Source organism: Corapipo altera, unplaced genomic scaffold (genome assembly GCF_003945725.1).
Source record: "Corapipo altera isolate COAL_440 unplaced genomic scaffold, ASM394572v1 0, whole genome shotgun sequence".
Lineage (NCBI taxonomy): Eukaryota > Metazoa > Chordata > Aves > Passeriformes > Pipridae > Corapipo > Corapipo altera.
Genome location: NW_020884872.1, coordinates 70,180,685 through 70,206,481, shown reverse-complemented (window position 1 = coordinate 70,206,481; position 25,797 = coordinate 70,180,685). Strand labels below are relative to the sequence as shown.

General features: G+C 36.6%; 1 protein-coding gene across 1 annotated transcript in view; it reads right to left on the bottom strand.

Annotated features, from left to right (window-relative positions):
• Positions 1-1,683: 1,683 nt before the first annotated feature.
• UBL3 (ubiquitin like 3) overlaps positions 1,684-25,797 on the bottom strand; it is a 56,157-nt gene continuing 32,043 nt past the window's right edge. Inside the window, exons 2-5 of the mRNA XM_027651578.1 lie at positions 11,814-11,922; positions 8,176-8,262; positions 3,850-3,927; positions 1,684-3,447 (exon numbers count right to left, since the gene is read on the bottom strand). Of these exons, the coding sequence (XP_027507379.1) occupies positions 3,395-3,447; positions 3,850-3,927; positions 8,176-8,262; positions 11,814-11,922 (327 nt within the window). The 3' untranslated portion in view covers positions 1,684-3,394. The remainder of the gene's footprint in view (positions 3,448-3,849; positions 3,928-8,175; positions 8,263-11,813; positions 11,923-25,797) is intronic.

Genomic DNA, 25,797 nt, shown 5'->3' with positions numbered 1-25,797 from the left:
TGTGGCCTCTGAGTAGAGGGGCAGAATCACCTCCCTCGACAAGCTGGTAATGCTCTTCCATCCTAAGGCATCCCAGCATACCATTGGCCTTCTTGGCCACAAGGAACCACTTGTTGTCCACCAGGACTCCCAGGTCCTTCTCCACAGAGCTGCTTTCCAGCAGGTCAGCTCCCAGCCCGTACTGGTGCAGGGGGTTGTTCCTCCCCAGGTGCAGGACCTTGCATTTGCCTTTGTTGAATTACAGGCAGTTCCTCTCTGCCCATCTCTCCAACCTGTCAAGGTCCTTCTGAAGGGCTGCACAGCACTCTGGGTACTGGCCACAATATGTGTGATTATTAGTTTATGACTGATAACACACACACAATGATATGGGAAACAGATATAGTCCCTTCATGATATTTCAGAATAAGAAGGACTCCAATTCATCCTCTCCTTCCCTTTCTCCATGACATCTATTAACTCATCCAAAGGGAAAAGATCATTTCCATCTAACAGTGAAAAATCAAATGTCAAACTCTTCAGTGTATTATCAGAGCACCCAACAGCCTGACTGATGCTGCAAAGACTAAGCTTTAATCATTTTGGGCTGCAAGTATCCACCTGACTCCAATCAAAATAGAAGAGAAGCATACACATGAGCTTTAGCAAGGCTGAGAAATGTAGGATTAAGAGCTACTGCTTTTGTTTTGGCAAATAAACAATCCACAATACAAAGCATACAAGGAAAAAAGCACAAATCTTTTAGCGATCTCCCCCCAGTTTTCCACCTGCCTCACACCACAACAGAAATGCTCCTCCATGGGCAAAATTCTGACAATTTGTGGGAAAATTCAGGCAAGCAGTTCTATCCTCTTTCTGGAGGAGTTATTCTGGCAAGCTCATGTTTTAAGTGCCAGGCAGCATTTAAAGATTTGCTTGGACATGTGCATACATGCATCTTATTCATCTCACCAAAAGGGAACTCCAGTTTGCTACAGAACCTCACCAAATACTTTAACTAGAAGCCACTGGATTTTCATATGTTTATTCTGTATTAAGTACCCGGCTACTTTTTCAAATCAGGACCACATCTCATACATTTGTTTTTCAAAATCAATGCATTTGAAAGACCTGTGTAACTAACAAAGCATATCCCATCTCAGCCCATTTGTTTTCTTGTACTGTCATTTCTCATCTGACTCTCTGTGTTACTTAGGTGGTCAGCTTTTTGGAAAAAAATAAGTCTGTCATACCTTTTTCTTCTGAAATAAGAAGGTTTGCGTCCCAATAGTTTCTTAGCAACTACACGGCAGAGTACAAGGAAATGCCCTCATCTGAGAACATAACACTGTCGTCTCAGTTCCCAACACCCCGAGAGGGGTGTGTGTGTGTGTGTGTATGCTCTTTGCATCAGTAAATGAAGACTACAAAAACTTACAGTACGAGCACATGGCTCCTGTGAGAGACACCATGGGCAACTGCCCATGCTCGCATTGCTCCCCGACAGAAAATAGCTTCTAGGTCACTTGTGAGGTGAAAGAAAAACAAACCTGAAGTGATAAATCCCATTAGCAGCTTTCAGCAGGTTTTGTGCCTCCCCTTTTTTAAACTAAATAAAATGGAGCCCTTACCTAATTTGCAGATAAGGAGGTATTATTAAAAGCAGTTACAGACCCAATTACAACTCTAGAAACACCACCAAAATGCACTACAATATTCTTTTATTTAGTTTACAGAAGAGTCTATCAGTACAGGTTGCAGAAAGAAAATGTTTAGTGCTATTTACAATTTGTTTTAAAACTCTGCTCTATACAAATTTAATTCTGATCAGTATGAACAATATTTTTGTAAATCTACTGCATATAAAGCATTTCATCAAAGCAGTAACAATGAATAAAATAACCTGTTTACATTTGAATGATGCCAATCATTCGAAAAAACGATTACACAGAACATCTGTAAGAGTTGTGGACACGTAAGTACAGAACACAATGTCAACCTGTGACTCATTTTTTTAAAGGCTAAAGCTATTTATATGGAATATTGTTCTATTATACTACACGCCAATCTATATTTAACTTCTATAGTTATGTATTTTATAAGTTTTTTATTAAATATATTCTACATATATTTGTAATTTCACCCAGGAAGAGTTCCTCCCCAGTGAAAAAATATAAAATCTTTTATATTTTTTTTAATTTTTATTTTTTACAGGTTTAGATGAAACTAGCTCATGCTTTAGTGCTGTGCAAATTTCTTTAGCATATCAACATTTAAAGTATTGATATGAAATAAAAGAATGGCATCCTTTTGAATTATGTACGCCTTCAAAAATCAGCTTCTGATTTTAATACCATTGCAAGCACTAATACCAAATGCAGATTACGTAAAGAAACAAAACTAGTATTATGGTAGAAGTTTTTCTTTTTGCTTTTTAAATTTTAATAATTCTTTTGAAGTCTCTAATGAGTAAGCATGACACCGGAGTCTAAGGTACAGATGAGAAAAATGACTGAAAAACACCCATTGCCAATATTCAAATACATAAAATTGATTAGTAAATTATGTTTTCTAACATTTATGCACAATAATAAAAGCCTATGAACTACAGGAAACTACCCCTCCCATATTAAGGCTAGGAAACGCACTCTCTGCACTTGTTTGTGCTGTCTCAATAAGCACTCAACTAACACACGAGATCCGAGCGCACGCAGTAACGAAAGAATCGGTTTCATCAGCCCTCTACAGAGTGCTTTTAAATTACAGGCACATAGTTTTTTTTTGTTTGTTGCAGTGAAAATATATATAGTTAGACTTGGTTTAGTTAGTATTCTGTGCCAGTTTGGCCACCAAGGTTGACTTATGTAGAATAGACTTAACAGTTTTTCCTTTGATTTGGCCATAAGTGAGATTTGTTTTAATTATTAATATACTATTTTCCAGTGTTGCATTACACATTGCAGGTTATTACTAAATGTCTCAAATATCGTTAGAGATTGTTGATGAGAATTTACTGTCAACCATATTTAGTGCAAATTGCATCTAGAAAGCTTGACTGGTTAGATCCAGTTAATGGAGATTTTTGTGGTAGCAAAATGATTCCTGCTATGGAAAAGAACACAAACCTTCCTGGAGATTGAATTCTTTCAAAAAGTGATGTACTGTAAGATTATTCAACAAACAAAAGGGAGGAATTGAAAAAAAATAAACAATGAAAGTGTTCATAGATCTTTCATCTTTTTTCAAAAAAAAAAAAAGACTAATGAGACAGTGTTCGTGTAATATTTCAGTTCCATGGATTTACAGACAGGCTCTTCCTATAGGTGTTTGAAGCAAGGTAGGGCCTCTTCTATTCCAGCAGCATGAAAGACAAAGACTATATTACATCACACTTAGCAGGTAAAGCTAACAGGGTTTACAGGATTACACAGCAATTGCTTTCTCCAGTTTTTTCACGGTTCCTTTGACCTGCAAAGCAAGAAGAAAGCTTTGCTTACATGCCATTTCTAAAGCAATTCTGTGAGAGAGTATGCTTAATACAAGTGTCTCTTCTATATTATTTTCAGTTAAAAAATTATTATTATACACATGCATACTACATAACAGAAAAATAATTCAGGACTGGTTTTTCACAATAAAAAAAAGAGCTTTTAAGATTTGAGTGAATTTTTGCAGTCTACAAAAATACAAAACCAGAAAGTTAATTTCTTAGTTTTCTACAAAGAAGTACAAAAGCATTCCATTACTTCCTTCACAAAAAAAGCACAAGGACTTGAATTTTCTCTCTTACAAAACACTCAAAAAGCCTGTAAGAGATCTGACCACTTTGCCACTTAGTCGAGTAAGAAATACCTCTAGTGCACAGCCTACCTTGAGAGTTTGGCTCTGGCAATGTCTCTCTAGCCACCAAATGCATCACTGTTGTTTTGCCAAATGGAAGTTTTAATGCTGCAAAAGAAAAAAGGGAGAATTATTAACACATTACAGCAGCCTTTTTTTCTTCAAAATACCCAACTGAAACTAACTATAACTGGATTAGCATCTCTTCAAAAGTTCATACTGTTAGGTTTGAACTGCTTACTGGTTGAAGTTCTATAAATCAGGGCCTTGGGGCATTATAACAGTCACTTAAAACACTGCAGTCTTAGAGATATGATATTCCTGTTAGGAAACTTAGCATTCCTCTTTTGAGTAAAAGTAGAAGTGGGCATTCATTCCAAGACTTAGGTGTTAAGCATTCTTTAGCGATAAGGATGCAAAAAAGTGACTAATTTAGCCACTAAATTGTTATTTCTGAGATATCAGAACACTGAGCTACTACTGTAAAAAAGATTTTCCTAAAACATACTTTGATCCATGACACAGATTTTTCAAAATAGAAAGTGTTTACATCTTGCCTTTCAATATTAACCTGTAACATCAGCTGCATGGGAAAAACATCAAATTTAAAACACCTTAAATCAGATACAGTAATACTCACAATGCTGCCTTTGTGAGTTTAGCAACACAAAATAAAAAAAAATAGTGCTTTCCACAAAGCTTGTCTCTGAAACTGAAATGATAATTTTCACATTCTGATTTAACTATACGAACACAGTGTATACTTATAGTATTTCCCTTGATTGTTTTTCTGAAAACTATAAGGTAAAGATGCTCTAAGTTTTGTCCTTCGTGGCTTATAGAGGAAAAAAGTTAGTGATAAATTTAACAAGAACTTAATCCTAAATACACAAATCATTCTAACTGGAGTAGAATTTGTCCTATCAAACTCTAGTTACATCTTTTATTTTCCCATACGGTGCATCATGGCATTTTAAGTGAATAAATGAATAATGAGTGGTAAACAAACCTGAAGGTAACAGAAGACAAAAATGTCTCTTTGCTTTAATTACTATAGCATAGATTAAAGATTCACTAATGAAAAAATAAACCTAGTATTTGGTAATTAGATGTATTCAATACAAGCCTCACTAAAACACTGTTACTAAATCATGTTTATTGCCTACGTATTTGTATGAAAAAATGCAAGTTATGATTGAAACACAGGTTAAAACACAGGTGTAAGCATACAAAGGGATGCAGAACTCCACTGCTTCTTTGAAACAGCTGTACTTGGGGAAAAGCCATCTCCATAGAAAGGCAAATCTGAAAGTTGCTTAGTTTACTTGAAGCAGTGCTTGTGCCTGAAACTAGAAGCTATTGGTAGCTTAAAGTCTGACAGTGACATATTTTGGGTACTTGGTACAACCAAAAACTCTAACAGACTGTTAATATGCTCTTGGCAAACAAAACTATTGTCTTCATAACATAAACTCTTGAAAAGCTATTACAGAGAGCAAAATATTACAAACTAATCACATTAGGGACATCTTTCATTATATCAAGACACTTCAGGAGACTTCATTAGTGAGTCGTGGAGATTAACTGTTTGCAGTAATCAAGTAGAATATGCTAATATTTCAATTAACTCATTTTAGCTACTAGTTGCATAGTTCTTGCTAGCAATTTCTAGCTTCTTTCTTGGAGCACCATGACAGCATCTGAGTACCCTAACCTATGCTCAATAATCCTTTCTTGCTGTTTTCTTTGTTCTCTCACTCCTTTCTCTCACTTAAACTAAATCATATTTAATTCCTTTCCCATCTGTTCAATTCTACTGTTTTTCCATATTTTCTATTCTCAGAATTAACTTCTCTCTGCCTTTTGCAATATGGATGGTACGTGGTGGGTTGACTTCCACCCTTCCCTATAAATAAGCAAGCAGAACGCTGTCGATTACCACTATCTACCAAGAAATGGAGAACTGTTGATTATGTATTACTTCCCTAATTAATATTATTTGAAATACAAACTGCAGAACAAATATTTAGCTAAAGGATGAAATTTCCTGTTGGAAGCTGAACAACAGACTCTGCCTTGCTAGCCAACTCCCCAACCCTTAGCACAGGCAGGACACTACCAAACAGTGTGGCTCAAGCACTACAGGCAAGAGCAGCACAGCAAGTTTTACACAGAGGTCCATTTTTCTTTATCGCTTCCAGTGCCATTAGCTCTACTGTTCTTGTAGTGACAGTCCATTCAAAGAAGGTAACAAAAGGGATGATTTCTTTAAAATAAAATTTTGCACTCAAAAGCATTTTTTCCTATCAATTTCTCACTGTTTGAGGCCTCTTAGTTTATAGGAGTCTCAAATTCAGAAGCCACTACACAGATATGAGGTTACAATTAGAACATTAAAATGTAATTTTTAAATGTGAACAAAAACGGTCTCCCATTAAAAAAGAAAACATCAAACTGTTTCCTTGGAAACTTTTGTTTCACTGGATGATAAAGTGACTTTCAGAAGGTCCAAATTCCAGTCAATATTTCCTTATCATCTAAAGCAAATATAACACTAAGTGCTATAACTCAGTTATAGAGAACTGCAGCTAGAAAAGCTTCATGAAACTGTATTATAACAGCATAAGAAATTAAATATTGTGTTTAGCAAGAAACTTCCTCCCCCCTTCATCTCCCTTTTAAAGGTAACTAGTTCACTTAGGGTTACCTCTGATGAACACCACAAACTGAAGTAAGAGTCTTTTCAGGCTGTTTTATGAATTCCTGTTCCCCTTTTAGCTGTATAATCTTACTCCAGATAACTTCATTAGTACTGAAGTTAAGCCAATGGTTTAGGGATCCTTTTTCTTAAAACAATACAGCAACAAAATGATTTTTGAAAAATACTAATATACATGTAAGATTCTTGGGATAAAAACATGATGATTAAATCACAACGCATGAATGATTAAGAATGAACTGAAATGCCCTGAGCCGAAGTAAATGTTCAAAATTCATAGACCTAAGGTAATGGAAGAGTCATCAGCATGAAGCTATTATTTTTCAGCTTAACTCATTAAATAATATGTTAAACATATTAAACAAATATTCAAAGTTGTTTCAGATTTAGACAGATGTCACTAAAGGAACAAATATTGGCGGTAAAAAGCAACACCCAGAGATGAATGGCAAAGAAAATCCCATTTAGCTATCCTTGCCTGGAAATGTAGGGTAAGACTAGCATCTTTAATTGCAGAGATGATCCAAGACTTAACATTTGTTTTTCAACTCTACTCCAACTGCTACTAGCTGCACTCATTGTCACCTGGTAAAAATACAAATTAAAGAGTGAATAAAAATTTCAGACTCTTCCAGCTGAGCTGACAATGATCTCGTTTGTATATATAGCAGCATTAAAAATTTATATATGTGGAGAATAAATCTATTCTAAAAGTACATCCCTAGCCAACACTCGAAATGGTAGAAAGTGAATCAATGGCTATATCATCCCCGTCACTTCTTCATGAAAAATCACCATAAGCAGTCCAGAAATATTATTTTCAGGTTCATCTTAACTTCAAAAACATTTCACTGGTGACTTTGTATTATATTCTTTTTTCTGTACTGCATTCAAGTACCAAATCATGAACAATCATATAGACGAAGTAGTAGTATTAATTTTTTCTAAAAATAGCACAGAAAAGAGAGTCTCATTTTGTTTAGTCATTGATACAGTTGATATTCACACTGGCAAATGTTACCTACAAAAGGAAAGATTACTGTTACAAATGTGTGTCACACCTCTAGCAAAGATTTCCACCAAAATACGTAATTGTGAGGAAACACTTGCCACGAGGGGGCAGAGTTGAATAGCATTTCCTCAGCACAAGAACTGAAGCCATTTACTGTTGTTTTCGCATAACTATGCAATTGTGTCCCTGGGAGAGCACTGGACAGCAAGAATGCTTCCCCTCATTCTCATTCATAGGATGTCTTCCTGCGTTGCAGTTAGATTTAAAGTATTGTCTGACCAATTATTATAAAGTTTATCAAACGCTTTAAAATACTTCAGATACTTATTAAGTATCTGAACGTAAGCGCAGTGTAAGAGAGGTAGAACAAAATATTGCATTTAGAAAGACAACGGTTTCTTTGTGCAAGAGAAGACTTGACTTAGCAGGTGGTACCTCCCAAAGTTTAACTAGTGGTAACAACATGGAAAAATACACAATAAGGTACAATGTCACTCTACACAGAGGAAAATAGTCTAAAGCAAGCCATACTGTGATCTTGAACAGTAAAGTAGTATTCACTGCCCTGTAAATAAATATCCCCTTTGCCTGACTGTAACATGTATAATGAAAAGTATTTTCATACCTCCTAATGTCACATTGCCATGAAGAAACCTCCCTTGATAAATAAGCCGCAAGATATTTGGACTGCTGACTTGTTCTTCTTCCCAATCTGAAAAGAGAGAGAATTTACACAGTTACATTGTAATAAAAACATATTTTGTTATTCCTTTCACCTTTACCAAGAAGAAAACTAAGAACAGGGTTCTTTTGCATGAAACACTAAAAAGAGTATATAGGTTGAAGATACAGGAAGATGATTCAAGGGCAGCACACCTGAAGTCTATTCTTAAATTTATTATTTGACACTGGGCACTGAAACACATAACATTACTGACTTCACAGACTGCAGGATATATTTAGCCCATATACAAGTCCTAAACAAAATATTTCATATATACAAGTTGCCTCCTGATTCTTAATATCCAGGCAAAAAGTGCCTTAATTTCTTCCCATTCAGAAGTTTCTCAAGCCATACTCCTCCTCCTCAGCTAATTGACTAACTGGAGGCATTCTCCAGCAATGGGAAGCAGCCACACACAGAGGGAAAGCACATGTGATGGGTCATTTGAAACAGGACTCTTGAATCACAGCACTGAAAAAAAGCTCTGGAGGCAGCTCAGCACCATTCAATGATGGCCAGATCCAACCAGATACATGTCCAGAGGGGGCAGTGACCTGAGCAGCCCCAAACAGCCACTGTGCAGAGCTGAAACAGAAGCTCTCTCAGAGCAGACAGCCACCAGGATATTTTAAGGAATATCTCAACGGCCAATCTATGGATATTTTTATGTGGCGAAGAGTGGTTCTGGAAAAGAGAGCATGCATTTTCCTATAATGCTTAAGTTATCATGAATAAATTATAAGCTTAAATGATCCTCTACAGTTCCCTGTCACAATGTGAAGAACAAATAAACATGCACTTTGCTTTCAGAACAAGTATCATAAAGCCTTGAAATGTTGAATTTAAATGGGCTCTCTGGGAATACAGTGTCTTCTGTTTCTTAGCTGACCAGCTATCTGGCAACAGTTGTTCACAAATGTTCTGTATTTCTGCTTTGGTAGTGTTTATATACCAAAATGAATATTCAGCAAGGGATCCCAACAAGCCACAAAACCCAACCTGTTCACTGGGAACATACAATTAACATATAGGCAGTATCAACTGGCACCACAAAAGAAGAAGAACTGAAAAGGGAGGAAGAGGAAGCATTTAAAACAAAAGCCATGGCTGCAGATTGTATGGAGAGGCATCTGGTACAAAAAGCAAGCAGGCAGAGATGCAGGCAGCAGGAGCCATCAGCCCCAGAATACAGAGGAGGCAAGGCTGGTACCAACAGCAGAGGCTGCAACATTCCCAGGTGCTGCCATGTGCCTAGTTCATAAGATTAGATCAAATTAGGGGGGGCAAAGCTATTTGAATTTCAAGTATTGCCACTCATTCAATTGTCTTGCAATTCAAGCACATGCCCCTTCTGCTATGCTTTGGGCTATGTAAAGGATCTGAATTATCACACTGCTAGAATACCAATTTTTATTTTTTTACTCCATACAGTCTGAAATCCACTATACGTGGCTGTAAGGAGGAGAAATTCAGTCAGTTTACAGTGCCATAATGATGTAAAATCACAACCAAAAGAAGACAGACTATATTTTGGCACAGGTATTTTCTCACTGTTAAACTGCCAAGTTACCCATCCTTTCTTCTTGGCTGGCAGTCTGAAACATTTCTTTCTGACATCAATTCAAATTTTAATTTCCACTGATGACTAAATGAGCCAAGGACTCTCTGAATCTACTTTTTTTTTTTTTTTTTTAAGTACAGATAATTGCTGTACACCAAAAAAACTTATTATTTAGAAGAAAGGGGGAGGGGAAGAAGAGAATAGGTAACCTACCTAGAAGATATGCATTAAAATAAATTCAGCATTTTCTATCAGAAGTCAAGAGATCTTTAATTAACAACTGTATTGCCAAAAGAGGTGTGGAGAGGTTTGCCTTAACCCTGCCAGCATGCAACTGAGGATATTTTGTGACTATTTTCCCCATGAGATCGTGACAAGTTAATGGTGGTAAAACAACCGTATTACCTCAATTTCAAGGAAACTTTAGTCCTCATCAAGATTTCTCAGTTCTGTGGCAAAGAGGAGCCCTCTCAGTCTGAAAACAGGTAGTGGGCTAATGTTTGTGCAAATCTATATGCTATCCTGATGCAGATTTTTTCCTGTCTTTTAAATTGAGAGTATTCTTTTTTGCAAAGGTAATTAAATATTCAAGATTTAGAGCACTCCCTCAGGACAGCAGGTATTTGAACTGAGGGTTCCATGTCTGGTTCTACTTTTCTTTTTTTTTAAAGAAGAGACTTAAAAGTCTGGGTTTCTTCCCATCTCTAAACTCAGAATCTGCAACTTTCAAGCTCTTCACAAGACTAGGAACATGACATCACATGTTCAGGCATAAACTTGAGCAAGAAAAAAAAATGCAGTTCTGCCTCTATTAATTCAGATAAAAGTACACAAAGAACATTTGGTTATGACTACTATGTTGAAAGCACACATTAAAATATGAACAGCAGCTACACAGATGCTATGTCAACCATATTTCTTGGTGCTAAAGTGTTTTACATCTGTATTCAATACTTCAGAGGACTTAAACCCTCCTCCTTCATTACATATATACTAAATACATAATACTGCATCCCAGCAAATCAAACAACAAACAAGTCCCCTGGAACTCTGCTTTTCCTGACCTTAAAGACCAGTTTAAGGCCTAAAATACAGATTAGCAACACTAACTTTTTGGCATGAATTATCATTTACCATATGTATTTGACAAAGGCACCACAAAAACAGATAGGGCAATGTTTTAGTTTGTCTAAATAGTAGTCTTTTTAACATCAAAACAGTAACCCAAATGAAGTCCTGTACCAAAAGAAGCATTTTCTTTCATGGTATGTAATGCTATGTCTGTGTTTTGGCTATTTTCCCATGAAATCATAGTCGGGCAAAACAGAAGCACTTTGTTTTGGGAAACTATTCACATACATGAATACACGTCTTAAGTTCTCAAGTCTATTTTCTGAAGCCAGTATTCCTGCATAACAGCAAATATATTCACAGAACCAACCTCCAGTCTTTTAATGTTCCTTAAAATGTGCTTTTATATTTGTTTTTTTTCCTGGAAAAATATCAGTATTACCAATCCTTTCCAAGATAAGGGCAGTAAGGAAGAAGTACTTAGACTCAGTTTTACTAATGTGTTCATGTGACATGCTATATTTTATATTGGCTTATATTAGTCCTCATATAAGAGGTTTTATATCTCTAAAATTTCCTCACACTTACTAGATCCTCTAACACGACTGACCAAGAAAAGTGTCTAAAGATAGGGGGAAAGAAGTATTTCAGTTTGGGGAAGCAAATTTTAGAAAGTAGGAAACAGTGCAGACATCTAAAAATCTACCCAACCAAAGAAACCCAAAAAGAAGGCAAGACAACTGTATTTCTATATAAATCCATAGATTTATAACCAGTCCAGATACAGAGTAAACATACTTAAATTTGAATGTTGAGCACAGACATTAGTTTATTGATCCTTTAGTCTGACAATACAGGGAAGCTTCTTGCTCACCAGTTAAAAAGCCAAAGCCACACTGCTACTCACCCATTGGCCAGTTGTCATACACATGTTTTGCAATATCTGCAGCAGAGTCATTCGGTGAAAATAGGAACTCTTTTGTTTTCCCACTTACCAAGATGAGGCGCAAATTTATCTGGTAAAAAAAAAGACCAAACCAATATTAAGAAAGTCTACAGAGAAGACTTAAATTATTTGATTTTTTTATGGTTACTAAAAAGTTGTAATTGATTTTGGATGAAGACTGATCCAAATGATTTGAGAAAACAGTTTAAGACAGTATTAAAAAGAGGGTCAAAGAGGTCAACAAAATTTTGTTTGCTTACACATAATCTAGGAACATTAAATTCTAATAGCTGGCATTTTTGATTATAAACACCAGAAGATTAGGATAGTTACTGATTGAATCAACTGTGCTATCAAAAAAAGCTTTCAGTAGAACAGAAAAAAATTCTAGCAAGAACATGCTGGCAACACAGATTCTTGAATGAAGAGGAAAAATATAAACCTGAAAAATTCACTTAGAGAACATTAAAAATATCAAAATCTGCTCCTGAATAGCCTGTCAGCCCAAATAAAAGCTCTAGCACGCTCCCTCCAGCCCTAATCTCAGTCAGACGTCTCCTAAAAAACACCAGGGAGTCAGCATGCTTCCCTGGTCCCAAGGGCCACTGAGCTTGAATCCCTCTGCCAGTCTTCTGAATCCAAAACTTTGTCCCACCACTGTCTTTCACTACAAGCAAAGTGGTTGAGGTCCACATGCAACACAGTAATAACATCACATAGTCATTCTTCTTTCATTAATATCCTATATGAAATGATCAGCACCGTCGGCCATAGTTTTCCTCTCTTCTATTTGCAAATTAGAGAATATTATTCCTTTCCCATACAGCATTAAAATAACACATATAATGAACTGACTGTGACATTATTTACAATGCAAACAAGATAAAATTTTGGCTCCTCAAGCAACTGCTAGCAGGGTCATAAAAGATGTTTGGGTAGCTAGCACTTACCAATGCCCACGGCAAGCAGGAGTCTAGCTGCTATTGTGCTTTGACCTATAAGCCCACATTTCATCAACTTTTAGCCAGACTTTAGGTATACTAACTGCTTGGATACTTCTTTCTAAGTCACACTCTCAAACTGTGGCTCTCGCTTCAGGGTAAGTTGCAACAAAGCTTTCTTTGTTGGAATTCAGTAAACTGTTTTCTACATCAAATACGAAGGGAAAAATTTACAGTGATGCACAAGTTTTCAAGACTTTAAGGTCAAAAATCTCAGTGCATCATATCCACTGAACATGACAGCCCAGCCTCAGTTACCTACTCTCCACTTACTTTCAGAAACTCTCTGAAGAGGTTGTCTATTCCCTCTTGAATGCTTTGGCTTGGATTCATCTTTAAGTACCTAATGGAGGTATCGAAATTAAAATCTCTATCACCCAGAACACTTCAAGGTCAATGAAGAAAATGACCCCTCCTAAAAGCAAATCAGTCTCTACTTCAAAGTGTAGCAAGTATAAAAGAGTGAGCATAAAAGGTCTAGGTTGCCTTCACTGTCCTCCTGCTAACACCCTTTGGAAAATACAAGTTCTACCATTAGACCAGGAAAGCAGCCAAGCAGTTGCTGTCTCTGAGAAAGCACCACAGCCACTGTAAGAGTATCGCTGTATACCAGGAAATAGAGAAAAAACTTAAAGGAGAGAAGCTGCAGGAATGCTGTTTAGTCAAAGACAATTCTTCATAAAATTCAGAACATGTTTGGCTATACATATTAAAGTTTTGTTTTCTTTGATAGTTCCACAATGATTAGAGAATTACTTTCAAATCTCACCAACATTTAGTAAAAAGCAGACCAAGTTCCACTGTTCCTGTTTACTCCAAAAACCTGACTATTGTAATGAATTACAACTTAAACAAGTTGGACTATGTCCATTTATTATTTTGTAATATTGTCTTTTAATTTAAGTATTTCCCCTCCCTTAATTGTCTCCACCTGTGTATGCATAGACAACACTTACATATACGATTTCTTTAGCTGGACTACCTCAGACAAACTCTTCAAGCTTTCTCTAGTAAGGTATCTATTTTCCCATTCATCCTAGGAGCCTGTCTTTGCACCTTTCAATTTCTTCAGTTTTCTCCTCAAACAGATGACTATTTCTGAAGCATACTAAATGATGTCTCACCAGTAATTTCCTCTGTCTACTGGAAACACCTTCTGTGACTGTGTCCCAACAGCACATTTACCTTCTTCATACCTACACCACACTGTTTGCTTGGTTACTTCGTACCCCTGTCTACTTTGACCCTTTCAATTATTCAGGTTCCAAGCTTTTAACTTGGCTGTATCACCCTAAAGCACATGGCTCCAAATTTCATTCCACTTCTAGTACTCCATCCCTCAGAGAGAAATGAAGCTAGGTATAAAGAAGTATTCTGCATAGCAAAGATGCTTCATACTTCCCCCACGTCTGGGCCCATGGCCTAAGAAATCTCCCCCAAAATTCTGTGTAACACTTCTTTCTCTTTACATTACAAGCATTTTTCAAAGTTCACGTCATCAACAAATTCTAGCAGCAAGTCCTCTTTAGACTTAACTTTGTCATTAAATCAATCAGGAAACATTAAAATTGATCCAACAATTGTTTCATAATGATTCTAATAATGAGCTCTCTCTGAGCTGACTTCCCCCCTCTCAGCTAGGTCCTTTATGTTAGGCCCTTAGACACACACACAGTTTCTCTAATACATTTTAATTTCTGCTATTTAACCAACAGTTTGCAATACAGCACCACATCCGTTACTAAGTACATACTCAGATGTCACTATAAAAATGTCTTTGTAGAAAATAAGTTCTTTTCATCAGCTTGCCATGCTCTAGCTTTTGGAGGTGGGATGTACTGCATTCGATTCCATTTTCTCTATACTTCATTATCTTTAATTATTTTTTAAGCATTAATGCATCTCATTACAACACCAACATACTGCCAAAAATTTAGGAAGTTAAGACTGCATCACAAACTGTTACTGTACGTGAAACGGGCTGCCTGTTTAAAAGAACAAACCAACCAACCCCAAATTCTCGGTACCAGTGCCTGCTGTAGACACTAGAGGTGATGTGCTTCTTCACCAGCAGCCCTCCTTGCCTCTCACTCCAATTCCCCATATCCATTTCCTATACTCTAAATCGCTCATGAGATACCCCCCCTCCCTCTCGCCAAGCAGTCCCCAAACTCTGAATTTGTGCAGGTTATCTAAGGATTTCTTTTCCTTCATCTGTGTGTAGTTTAGCTGTGGTGGGGGTGTAGTTTAGCTGTGGTGGGGGTTACCTGTTTTGAAGATCATAGCACTTTCCTAGGCAGCAGGCATAACACCAAACCATCAGCTCCCTAGAACTCTCTGATTTGCATCCTACAAGGAGGTGACTAAAACAGCCTCAGAAGATTAGCCCTGCTTAGCACTTAAAATATGATTATAGCACACCCTTAACATAGAACTGAAGCTATTTTTCAGCTAGCATAACATTAGGGACACACATTTCTTTTTATTCTTTTTACTGAGTTTTGAGATTACCAGGCACACTATACACTGAATACAGAGAAGAGATGAGTATCACTGAAAAATAACCAAAACCAACTTTGCTTCCTGGAAAATCATATTTTTGCAGTTAATAGGCAACATAAAATCAATATAAAGCAACAGGAGGGGGGAAAGAAAGAATGAAAAATGTTAGATCCTTATTTCTCCCCACCTCCCCAAGATGGATAAGTTTTTTGTTGCTGAAGAACATTTCTTATAGTCTTACTATGAAATATAAAAGACACATCAAAATAAGCTAATAATTTTATAGGGTATATTACAAAGTATGTGTAAAATGCAGGATATTTTCATTAAAAAAAAAATAATTTGCCAAATATCAGCAGAAGCCCAAAATAAATTCTTAAGTCAGTCAAGCAGATGTTGCATCAAGTGCAAGGAAACAGCTGTTCTAATGAAAGGTTAAAGTATTTTCTTATTTATAGTACAGCATGCCACTGACACATTTAGTTTGCATGTTTTTCTCTCTCTCTCTCTCTCTCTCTGTAAGATATATATATATATATTTATGTTTCTTAACCTTAGCTTTAAGGAATCTTAGTCTTGAGTTCCACATCACACCACCCCAAAGGGTTTGAAGCAAAGAACCCCAAAACTTGCCTTTAAATTTAGAGTCATTCCCCTCAAGAGCATTGGGAAATTTAACAGCTTGTAACTGCTATGCTACTTAATCTTGCAAACAAAGTATAGGGGATCTGAAACAAATATTTTTGCCAAAATTCTACTAATGACAGCTCAGAACTAAAAGAAAAAGGAAGAAAAAATAAGAGCATATGTGTATACACATTTACTCAAAATGCAGAAAAAAATCTTGGTTAGGTAGAGAAGGTTTGACACAAAAGCAGCAAATTTTAATTATTCAAGTTAAGAAAGGATTCTTAGTGGTCTTAGCTACCTTGTATCCTATTTCCTATGTTAAAAGTTAGCAAGGAGGTTGTATGGGTATCCCTTGTATGCTTGAAGCCCATCGACCCATTCTTCTCAAAAATGCCTTGGTCCCAAGACACTCTTGCAATTCTTATGGCCCTGACAAGTTTGCTCTTCCACTGGGAAAGTAAAAACAACCATCCTGATTATGTGTTTTGTTTTTTTTTTTCTCAGGCTACCAAAGGGAATTCCAGCCTTTTGCTACAGGAAAGTGATACAGATCATATCCTCACATTTCTGCATTATAGTACCAACTGCAGCATTACTGGTGAAAGCAGCCAAGAACAGCCACAGCATCAGAAGTAGGATTAAATACAATTTGCAGACTATAACTCCTCTGCACAGTTATGTAATGGCACATTCTGTTTGTGATCTCAAGCATGCAAACCTTGCCCTCTCCCCTCCCCCAATCTCATAATCAGAGCTCCAGTGACTACCCCATTAGTTGCACTGCATACACAATAAAAATTTTCATTGTAGATTATATTCTGTAAACAACAACAACCCCCTCCAAATAAAAAAAATAAAGGCAAATAAAAACACCAAACAAAATAAATGCATAAATTAAAATTATGTCTATGCAAAGATTGTAGTAACAACTGTGACCACAACTTCTGGAAGAGAAATTTGGGTCATATATATGCAGATGTAGAATGAGTTGTGTTTTCTTTGTTAAAGGCATCTGCAAAGTTTGTTCATTCTTTAAGGCATAACTACAAAATGTCTTAAGTGCCACAGTGCTAAATGGAAAGTCACTTAAACATCAAGAAACACTGTGTAGGTTGTAAATCTCATTTCTTAATGTTTAAGTGACTTCCCATCTATTCAGTTAAACAATTTAGTTTGTTATCAATTTTATGCTCCAGTAGCAGGCTGAGATTGTTCCCATCTTACAAGTGAAATGCAGAGAAGTGTCATATCACCACATGCTATACAGCCCCAAGTTTAAACTAACTGCTTTTCTTCAGCTGTTTTAAGATTAAAATATAGACACAAAATGATTTTATCCTCAACATCCAATACACTTACTTCCTAGTTCAAGTTCATAATTATAAGAAATAAGTTTATTCTCCAAAGACACATCAATGTTTCTTAATGGTTGTAGGCCAAAGAGAAACCTCCCAGCCCCATGCTGTAAACTTAGCTGACTGGATTCCACCAGACTCATGTACGGTTGAACCAGACCCAAATAACTAAGTGAAACAGCAGCATCAAACATAGGCCAAGTCAGCAGGCACCTGCAGGTTCTAGAGGCCAGGTCACTGCTGGAAATGCATCCAGCTAAACATAACAAAGAACTTCAGTTTTTACACTCCTGGGAAGGTTGCTGTAGAACCTGAGAGTTCCACTGAGGGCTTTCTTCCCATTCCCAGCTTATGTTTATTCTTGGACAGGTTACACTCACCTACTTTGCACTGTAGCAAAAAAACCTTAGGGTTTCAAGGGCTTTCTTCTACATCTGCAGACAAGGACACACTTTGCTAAAATAAACAAGCAAAAGTTTTCCTCATTAAAAAGCCAGCCAGCCCTTGGTGGGATCACTCTCTTCAAAGTTCTGAAGCACATCAACAGAGATCAAAGAAACTGGGCTCAGGTAGGCCTGCAGGCCTAGTGGGCACCTATTAGCAGCCTTCCTATGCCTAAATTACTACAACAATGATCTCTTTGCTGAGGTCCAAGACAGAAATCTTGTTTCATATACGGAAACAAGAGGATTTGAACTGTGATAAGGTAAAACGTTTTCACCCTGAAGACATCAAAACAGTAGTCTCCCAGAGATGCTTTGGAAGCTCTGCTCTAGTGCATTTTCAAGATCCAACTGACAAAGCCCCAAGCAATCTGTTCTGAATTCAGAGGTGACCCTGCTTCCAGCAGGAGGTTGGGCTACAAAATTTCTCAAGGTCCTTTCCAAAGTGAATGATTCTACAATTCACTTTAACCCATATCTGCTTTAGTCTTGACAAATCTTTCTTAAGTATGTATAATTAGAATTCTACATGGTATTTCAAGAACTTATAAAATTATACTAGAACCTCCTTAAATTGACTGCAAAAGCCTCTCTGTTTTCTATACAAACATCACAACTGTTTCACATTTGCAATGCAGTAATCTTGCAATGCTCTGCTCCAGTCCAGTTGTTTCCATGACACAAGCCTTCAAGTTTGCATTATAAAATATAGCATTTAACCACTCATGATGCACAGGATATTTTTATATTAATACAATTAATTTTGTTCCTATTAATTCAGTCTTTGAGATAATCCAATCTTTTCTATACTACACCGTGATCATCTTCTGTACTACCGGTGCATCTAAATTTTCATCATCAACAAATTTCATGGGCATACTGATTTTCCTTAGGTCAGTGGCATAAAAGAAAATACCAGAAAGACAGCTGGTCCCAAAATTATCTTTAAAGAATTCCACTAAGCATAACAGTGCCAGCCTGACACTTCCACATTGAACACTGTACCTTACCATGTTCTCCACCCAAGTCACACGCTTTATCAACCCCTGCCTTCCCAAATGGATCCCTTCCTACTCAACATCAACTACTCATTGAAGTCCAGAGAAAGTACACTTCTGCATTTCCCTCATCTGGAAAACACTCTCCTTCCAAAGAAAATTGGCTAATGAATCTGTCTGTCATAATCTAACTTGGGTAAATATATATATTGTGAATTTTATTCCATTATTTCTGCTCTGCTCCTTCTCAACATCCTTCCTGAGATGGTTATACAACTGTCAAATTCAAAGTCTCTCTTCACATCTTTCCACTCATTTAGCATGCAGATGTTTTATAACTTTAATGTCTTTGACCTGAAGAAATACCAAACACGTAAATTCTTCATATACTCTCCCTATTACTATCCCAGTATATTTAGTTTAATCAGCATCTTCCTCCTTGAAATCCAAGGCTTTATGTATACTCCTACTTTGTTTATTCTTCCATTTGATTTTAGCTGTATCAGCTCATGATCATTGAATCTAACTCATTTCCCCAAGCAGCCTTCTGAAGATTTCCAGAACTTTTTGGGAATTTAACATGTAGAATAATAACATTAGCTCCTTCTCGGCCAAGAAACTAGCTGGTACAGGGACTAAGGTGCATAAGGTAAGGAAGCAAGTGAGCAAAAGTATGAATTTGTAGCCCAACAGGGTAAGCATTCTCAATGAGAGAGAAGAGATCTTTGATCCTGGACTCTTGTTCCAGAGTCACTTGGTAAAATAAATAAAACTATATTTCTTAAGAATCACAGTTCTAGACACCTATTTTCACCAGACACTTTATAAGAAATACAGGTAAGTTAACCACACTTGCTCAACTGAACCCCTAAAATTTACACTTGGCAACACTCAGAACTCCTGTATTTACCTTTAGATGCAAAAAGGGGCCTTACTCTACCCTTATAGTGCCTTGCATCCATTATAAATTTACTTTGTATCATGAAAAAACAATTGTCATGGAACACGAGAAGCAACATAAATTGTCCCTGCGAATGAATACAAGTTCCATTGCCTGCTGGCTGGCAGAGCTGTGTCACTCATTCAAAGCCACACCACTTGTGAAAGTAGGGCAATCCCAACATGACACCAGGAAACTGTGACAGCACCTGCATCCCTCTATTCAGGACTGAGGTGAACTTCATAGCCTGTTCCGAAGACACATTCACCTTTAGATTACTACCACATGAAACAAATGTGTTACTATATGCAACTGCTTTCTCAAACAAGGAACACCTAAGGCAACACTGCACTGCTAAAAATTAGGTTAGCAAATTTCAGAAGTTTGAAGTGAAGGAAAAGAGAAAACCAAAATAAAGTAAATTTTATTTAGAGGTGGAAAAAAAGGCAAAATCCTATAAAGCATTTAACTCGGTAGCTATGATAGAACTAGCTGTTTCTATGGAAACCATGACATTCTTGAACTTAAAATCCTAGTGCTTGGTCACACTTCATCCATTTCCTCACTTCAGTTCAAAGAACACAGGAACAATGGCAATATCCTCCTATGAGTTCCAGGTTTATCTTTTAAGAAGAAATCTCTAGGAAGCACTGTTCTTCAAAATAAATTAACACAGATACTATGAAAAATAACCAGTAAAATACAATGGATTTCAGTGAAGTTTACACACCTTTTCCTTTACTATCCTGACTGTTTGCATTCCTGGAATGAGGCTGGGTTGTTTTTTTAGTTGTTTAGTTTGGGTTTTTGGGGTTATTTTGGAGAGGAGAGAGGCGAACACAACATACCAAAGTGTTTGCTGGACCTAATTAAGAACTAAGAATTTTCGCTGAAAATCAGTTTTAATATGACAGTAAAATCAGACTAATAACTTTTTTTTGAGGTTCTATCAGTAAAATATTTTTCCATGATTTAATAAAATAAATGTCCACCCAGGAATAATTTCTCTCCCAGCAGTACAAGAAAACAGATGCAATCCATTAACTGAAATAATGCAAGTACTCAAGTATCTGGTCTTCTCAGGTCAAATGGAATTTTGGCTACTGTATCCCAAGTACATCCTTTAATCATAGGGTACAGAATTAACTTGTCTCCTGCTGGCTCTCAGGAGAATACACTCTGACAGGGAAGATTCAGAGAAAGACCTTCTCTGATTACTCATTAGCCACAGACAGGGCAGTTTCACCCTGCACAGGTTATAATTGTCTAAGTCCATCAGGATCATAATGTGCAAACTGCAACTCACAGAAGACTATGTCTTCAACACATTCCAGAAGACCATGAAACTTAACACAAATAGGTAGCCAAAAAAAGCAGAAAGTAAACCACATGGCATTCAAGCTTGCTATTTTCAAAGATCATCCTTTCAACCCAGTGCTGGAGTAAGTGTATTTTCACTGAGAACTAAAGTGAATAAAACACAAAACAGAGAAATTGATATACTTAGATTAACATAAAATTTTGGTACAGACCATTTTAGCAAGCAGCATACCATGCTGAGCCAGTTATTTCCAAACACAAGAGTGGAAATAATAGTAAAACTGCATCAAATGTCAATGCACACATGAGAAGTCTGTGCTTGCAGGCCAAACCAATCAGCTCTGCTGCAAATGGCCACATTGAGGTGGTTCAATAACTACGGAGCCTCTGCTTCCAGGAGGGACTCCCAGTAACACTGGAACCAGGCCATTCTGGTGCGATATATGCTGGGGGTCCCTGGCCTGTAGCACGTGGAGTTAGTGGTGAAGCACCAACACAGGCTTTTGTATGACTTCTTCGGAACTTACATAAAATAATAGCAGAGAAGAGCATTCCACATTTTCTTTCTGAAGTGGGAAAGAGTGTGAGTAGGAGAGAGAAAAGAAAGTGTGTTTCTATATTTTTGATCTCTGTCTATCTAAAAATATCTTTTAATGACACATCTCCCAATATTTGACTCCAGAATTTAAAAGGGAAATCAGCATGTACCATCTCTGTTACCATCCTGCCACCTCTTCTCAAGAACTGCCCCTGGATAAGCCCATCACCTTATTTTCACCCTCTCCTATCAGTTGGTATTTAAAGCTTAGAAGTTCATCACACAAACATGAATAATGATACTTTCAGGTACTTACTTAAATTTGGATTTAATTCTGATATAACTCAACATTTGTTCTAATGTATTCTGTAGAGACTATTTACATAGCGTTTAAAAATATTATTTAGGAGAGTTCAATGTCATCTTTGAAAAGACTGATGCAAGAACATCAAGACTGTGAATACTTGTTTTGTGAAATGCCTAAAATCTCCAATTTGAAAGTGAAGACTTACTGCTGCTGCTAACAAAGGAGAACATACAATTCCATATATATGGAACCACTTCCATACATAGCTACTTTTTCCAAGTCCAAGGGGTAAGAAGATACCCTCCATCCCTTCATAATCCCCAATCAATTATTTCTTTTTACCTTTAAGCAATTTTTGTGAGGCTCAATTTGATTTAACCCACATTCCTAGAATATTACCTAGACTGGGAGGTATTACAATTTTATAACCCAAACAGGTCAGCAAGACCGTATGTAAAGTTGAAAATAATCTTCCAGTTATAAGCTGGATGAAAACAAACATCACCTTTAATTTGACAAAAACTGAAGTTCACTGAAGAAAAAAAAATTGAAAACAAAGAAAACATTGAAAATACATGGGAAAAAAAGGACATTTAAAGGGAGCTGCTATTTACTGGAACAATCAAAACAATTATAATTGCAAGCAGCATATGTTCATGGATATCATCTAGTTTCACATACTAATTTTCAGGGGGAAAGTGGGATTTTGTTTTTGAATGTTGGGAGGTGTTCATGTTTTTGTTAGTTTTTAAATGGAGTTTTAAAAAGTGATTTTTCATATTAAGTTACCTAAACATAATAAAGATGCATTGAGTTCTCTGCATTCCTGTGCTAATCTTTACTGCAGAAGTCCAACTGCCCTTCCCTCTGTTTCTGCTTTCTACCATGTGAGACAGGAACAGCAAGTAAGGATCACTCGAAAGTCAGTGTACATATTTATGTATATGAATGTGTAAGTGCCAAGACACAAGTAACTAGCCAATTCAGAAAACTTCTTGGAAAATCTTTAAATAAGGAAAAAATGCATTTATATAAAAAGGGGAAAAAACCCACAAAACAAAACAAACCAAATAAAACACAAACAAACAAAAAACTCCACCAAAAAATCACTCCACTGTCCTGGAAATAAAAGATCTAACCCTTACTTAGGAGAGCATAAGGATTCATGAGATCTTACTCATGAAGAGTATAGCATGAAATTATACTTTTTCTCAGAAACAAATTAATCTCCAATGCAAAGCCTATTTTTAAAATGTGCTACTCCTCAGGCCCCCAGAAAGGGACAATGACAATCACACATAAAAATAGCCTGATTTGGAGCAGAAGAAAAATAATACAAGAGCAACGAAACAACCTTCTGAATCCAATTTTGTCTTCTCTTTTCTCTTGCAGTAACTGTTGCATTACGTGGTTTTTAATACAGTTTACCATACAAAAAACATACTGTGACTAAGTAGAAGATTATAGCTAATATAAATACTGTTTGCCATTTAAACTAGACACAGCTTGAGAAGTTCTTAGGAAAAAAAGCCACTCCCTAAAAACAAAGAGTCACGTGTTCCCCCTGGAAGTCCCCTCATATCAACTCTGAGCTACCAATAAGAACATCATATGAATAAAAAAAAAAACTTCCCTAAGATATTTCAGGACCGATATCCCAATGGAAATACCAGCAACAGGAGGTTAAGTTTTCAGTGTCTCATTATAAGACTCCGTTGACAGGTCCTTCATCTTGTATGTTTCTGTAACTTGGTCAGCACCAAAGTATTCAATTTTTAAGGCCTTGAGAATACATGTCAAAAACAAAATGGAAAAAAATCTTAATTATCTTCTAAAACATGAAAGAGGCAAAGAGTTGCACTTTGACTTAGAGATGTATTTTGCTTCACTTACGGTATTTAGGGAACAACATAAAATTAAATTTTTATTAATAGCTACCAATTCCTAGCTTCTCTGGGCTTACTGTGTATCATGGCAGTCAGCCAAAGTTTTGCCATTCCAAAATGCTATCTCTAAATCACTGAGCTGTGATAATTAAAGGTAAGAGACAGGGCATTATATATAAATATATATTTATTTTTTTTGTCTCTGATGCAGAATATAGTTCACATTTTAATCAAAATGGATGTTTCAATGACCAGAGCTAATTTACTCTAGCAAAAGTAACCAACTCAGATATGAATGAGAATGTAACCTTTTCTAATTGTTTTCATCCTAAAATAGCCCAGAGAAAACACTGAATTATGTGATAAAAGATCAAGGATTTTGATGCTGATCCAATTTATTCAGAATACAACTCTTCAAGAGCAAACAGCTTGACCTATGCCTATGCTTCTCAGTACACATTAATGAACACTCTTTACCTTCCATTTTTTCCTTCTTCAATGAGTTACCCTTAATGTTCAACAAAAATGTAAGCCATGTTTACAGAAAGCTTACATGTTTTTCTTCTATTTAAACATTATGGCACTAATGCATCCCCAAGCTAAGCCTGCTGAAGTCAACTGACTGAAGTTAATGGAATGATATCACAAATAAGACCTGATCCAGTTATTTGCTATGCTTTACATTCACTGTTGAACACTAAAAGGCACAGCTTATTAACCTTTCTTTTACTGCATGCCAGCAAAGTGCTTGTGTTCTTCCAACCAGCTGGCAGCCTAATAGTAATTCTTATCCTATCTCCACCATGAAGAGCACACTACCACGTCCAGATTGCCTACTAATGACCAAAGGAGCTAAAGCTGCCTTTTCATTTTGGTCTCCTCCTTCTCCAGGATTGTTAAGCCCTCTATAGAGTCAGAAACATACAATGTAACAGTTGTTAACTTCCTCGGATGCTCACCTTCCTCGGATGATCTAGTTCCTGATGCACTATCCCTGTATGATTACCGCACGGTTTTGTGAAGTACTTGCCACCAGAGTAGTCAAGTCCTTCCAAAACAGACTGTGTCTGCCTGGTAAGGTACCTTAACCTTTTTCATCCACAAAAGAGTTTTCTTCGAAGAAAATTAGATTATAGTGAAGAGGAAGTAAAAAAATGAATTGGTAAGAAAAGTTTTTTAGAGAACACACATTTAGTATCATTTTCCTATCTTATCTTGTACACCTGGAGTCTACACAAAAAGCATTGAATTACATAAAAATGCTTCATTCCAGCCCTCTAGAAAAATCCATCTTCATACAAATACAAAAAGCACAGATTTAAGATCCAATTGATATTCAGGCATCTTCTAAGCATAAACATCCTCTTGGTCTAGGATGTCACTAAACCCTCACCAGGAGGAGAGAACAGCGTTGCCTTCTTGAAGGCAATACTGTCTTTTAATCAGTAGTGATTATAAGCAACACCAGTCATGGCTGTCAGTTCTTACTGCATCAACAACTACATGATAACAAGCCATCTGCTCTGTGTCAAAGTAGTGAGTAAGGCTGGCTTCTGTGAATCTGGGGCAACATGTGTGCTAGCTTGCACCTTAATTATGGTTTACAAAACACTATGTATGGACAACCACAGAGGTATGTCATTGAAAGCTCCCCAAAGTATCCACGATTCTTACCTTTAAAGCAAAAAGGAATTTGTGTTACTTCCCTGAACTAATTTTTTTGAATCTATATACATAGGCAACAGGAGAATACATCATTTAACAGGTTTTTATCGTCATACATTGTGACTTTTGCCAGAATAAAATCATTTTAGACTTAAGTCATATTCCAAACCCTAAACTTTCCTGTCCTCATGTTTTCAGCACATGTGGTCAATACAGCAAGTAGTTACTACTCACCACCTTCGCATGTCTGAGTTCTCCAAGACGTGGAGATGACCCATTCTCTTTTTTCTCCTCTTTGTTTCTTGTGTACTCAGACCGTAATTTTTTAGGATAGCTGCTTCTTATGCTTTACATATAATA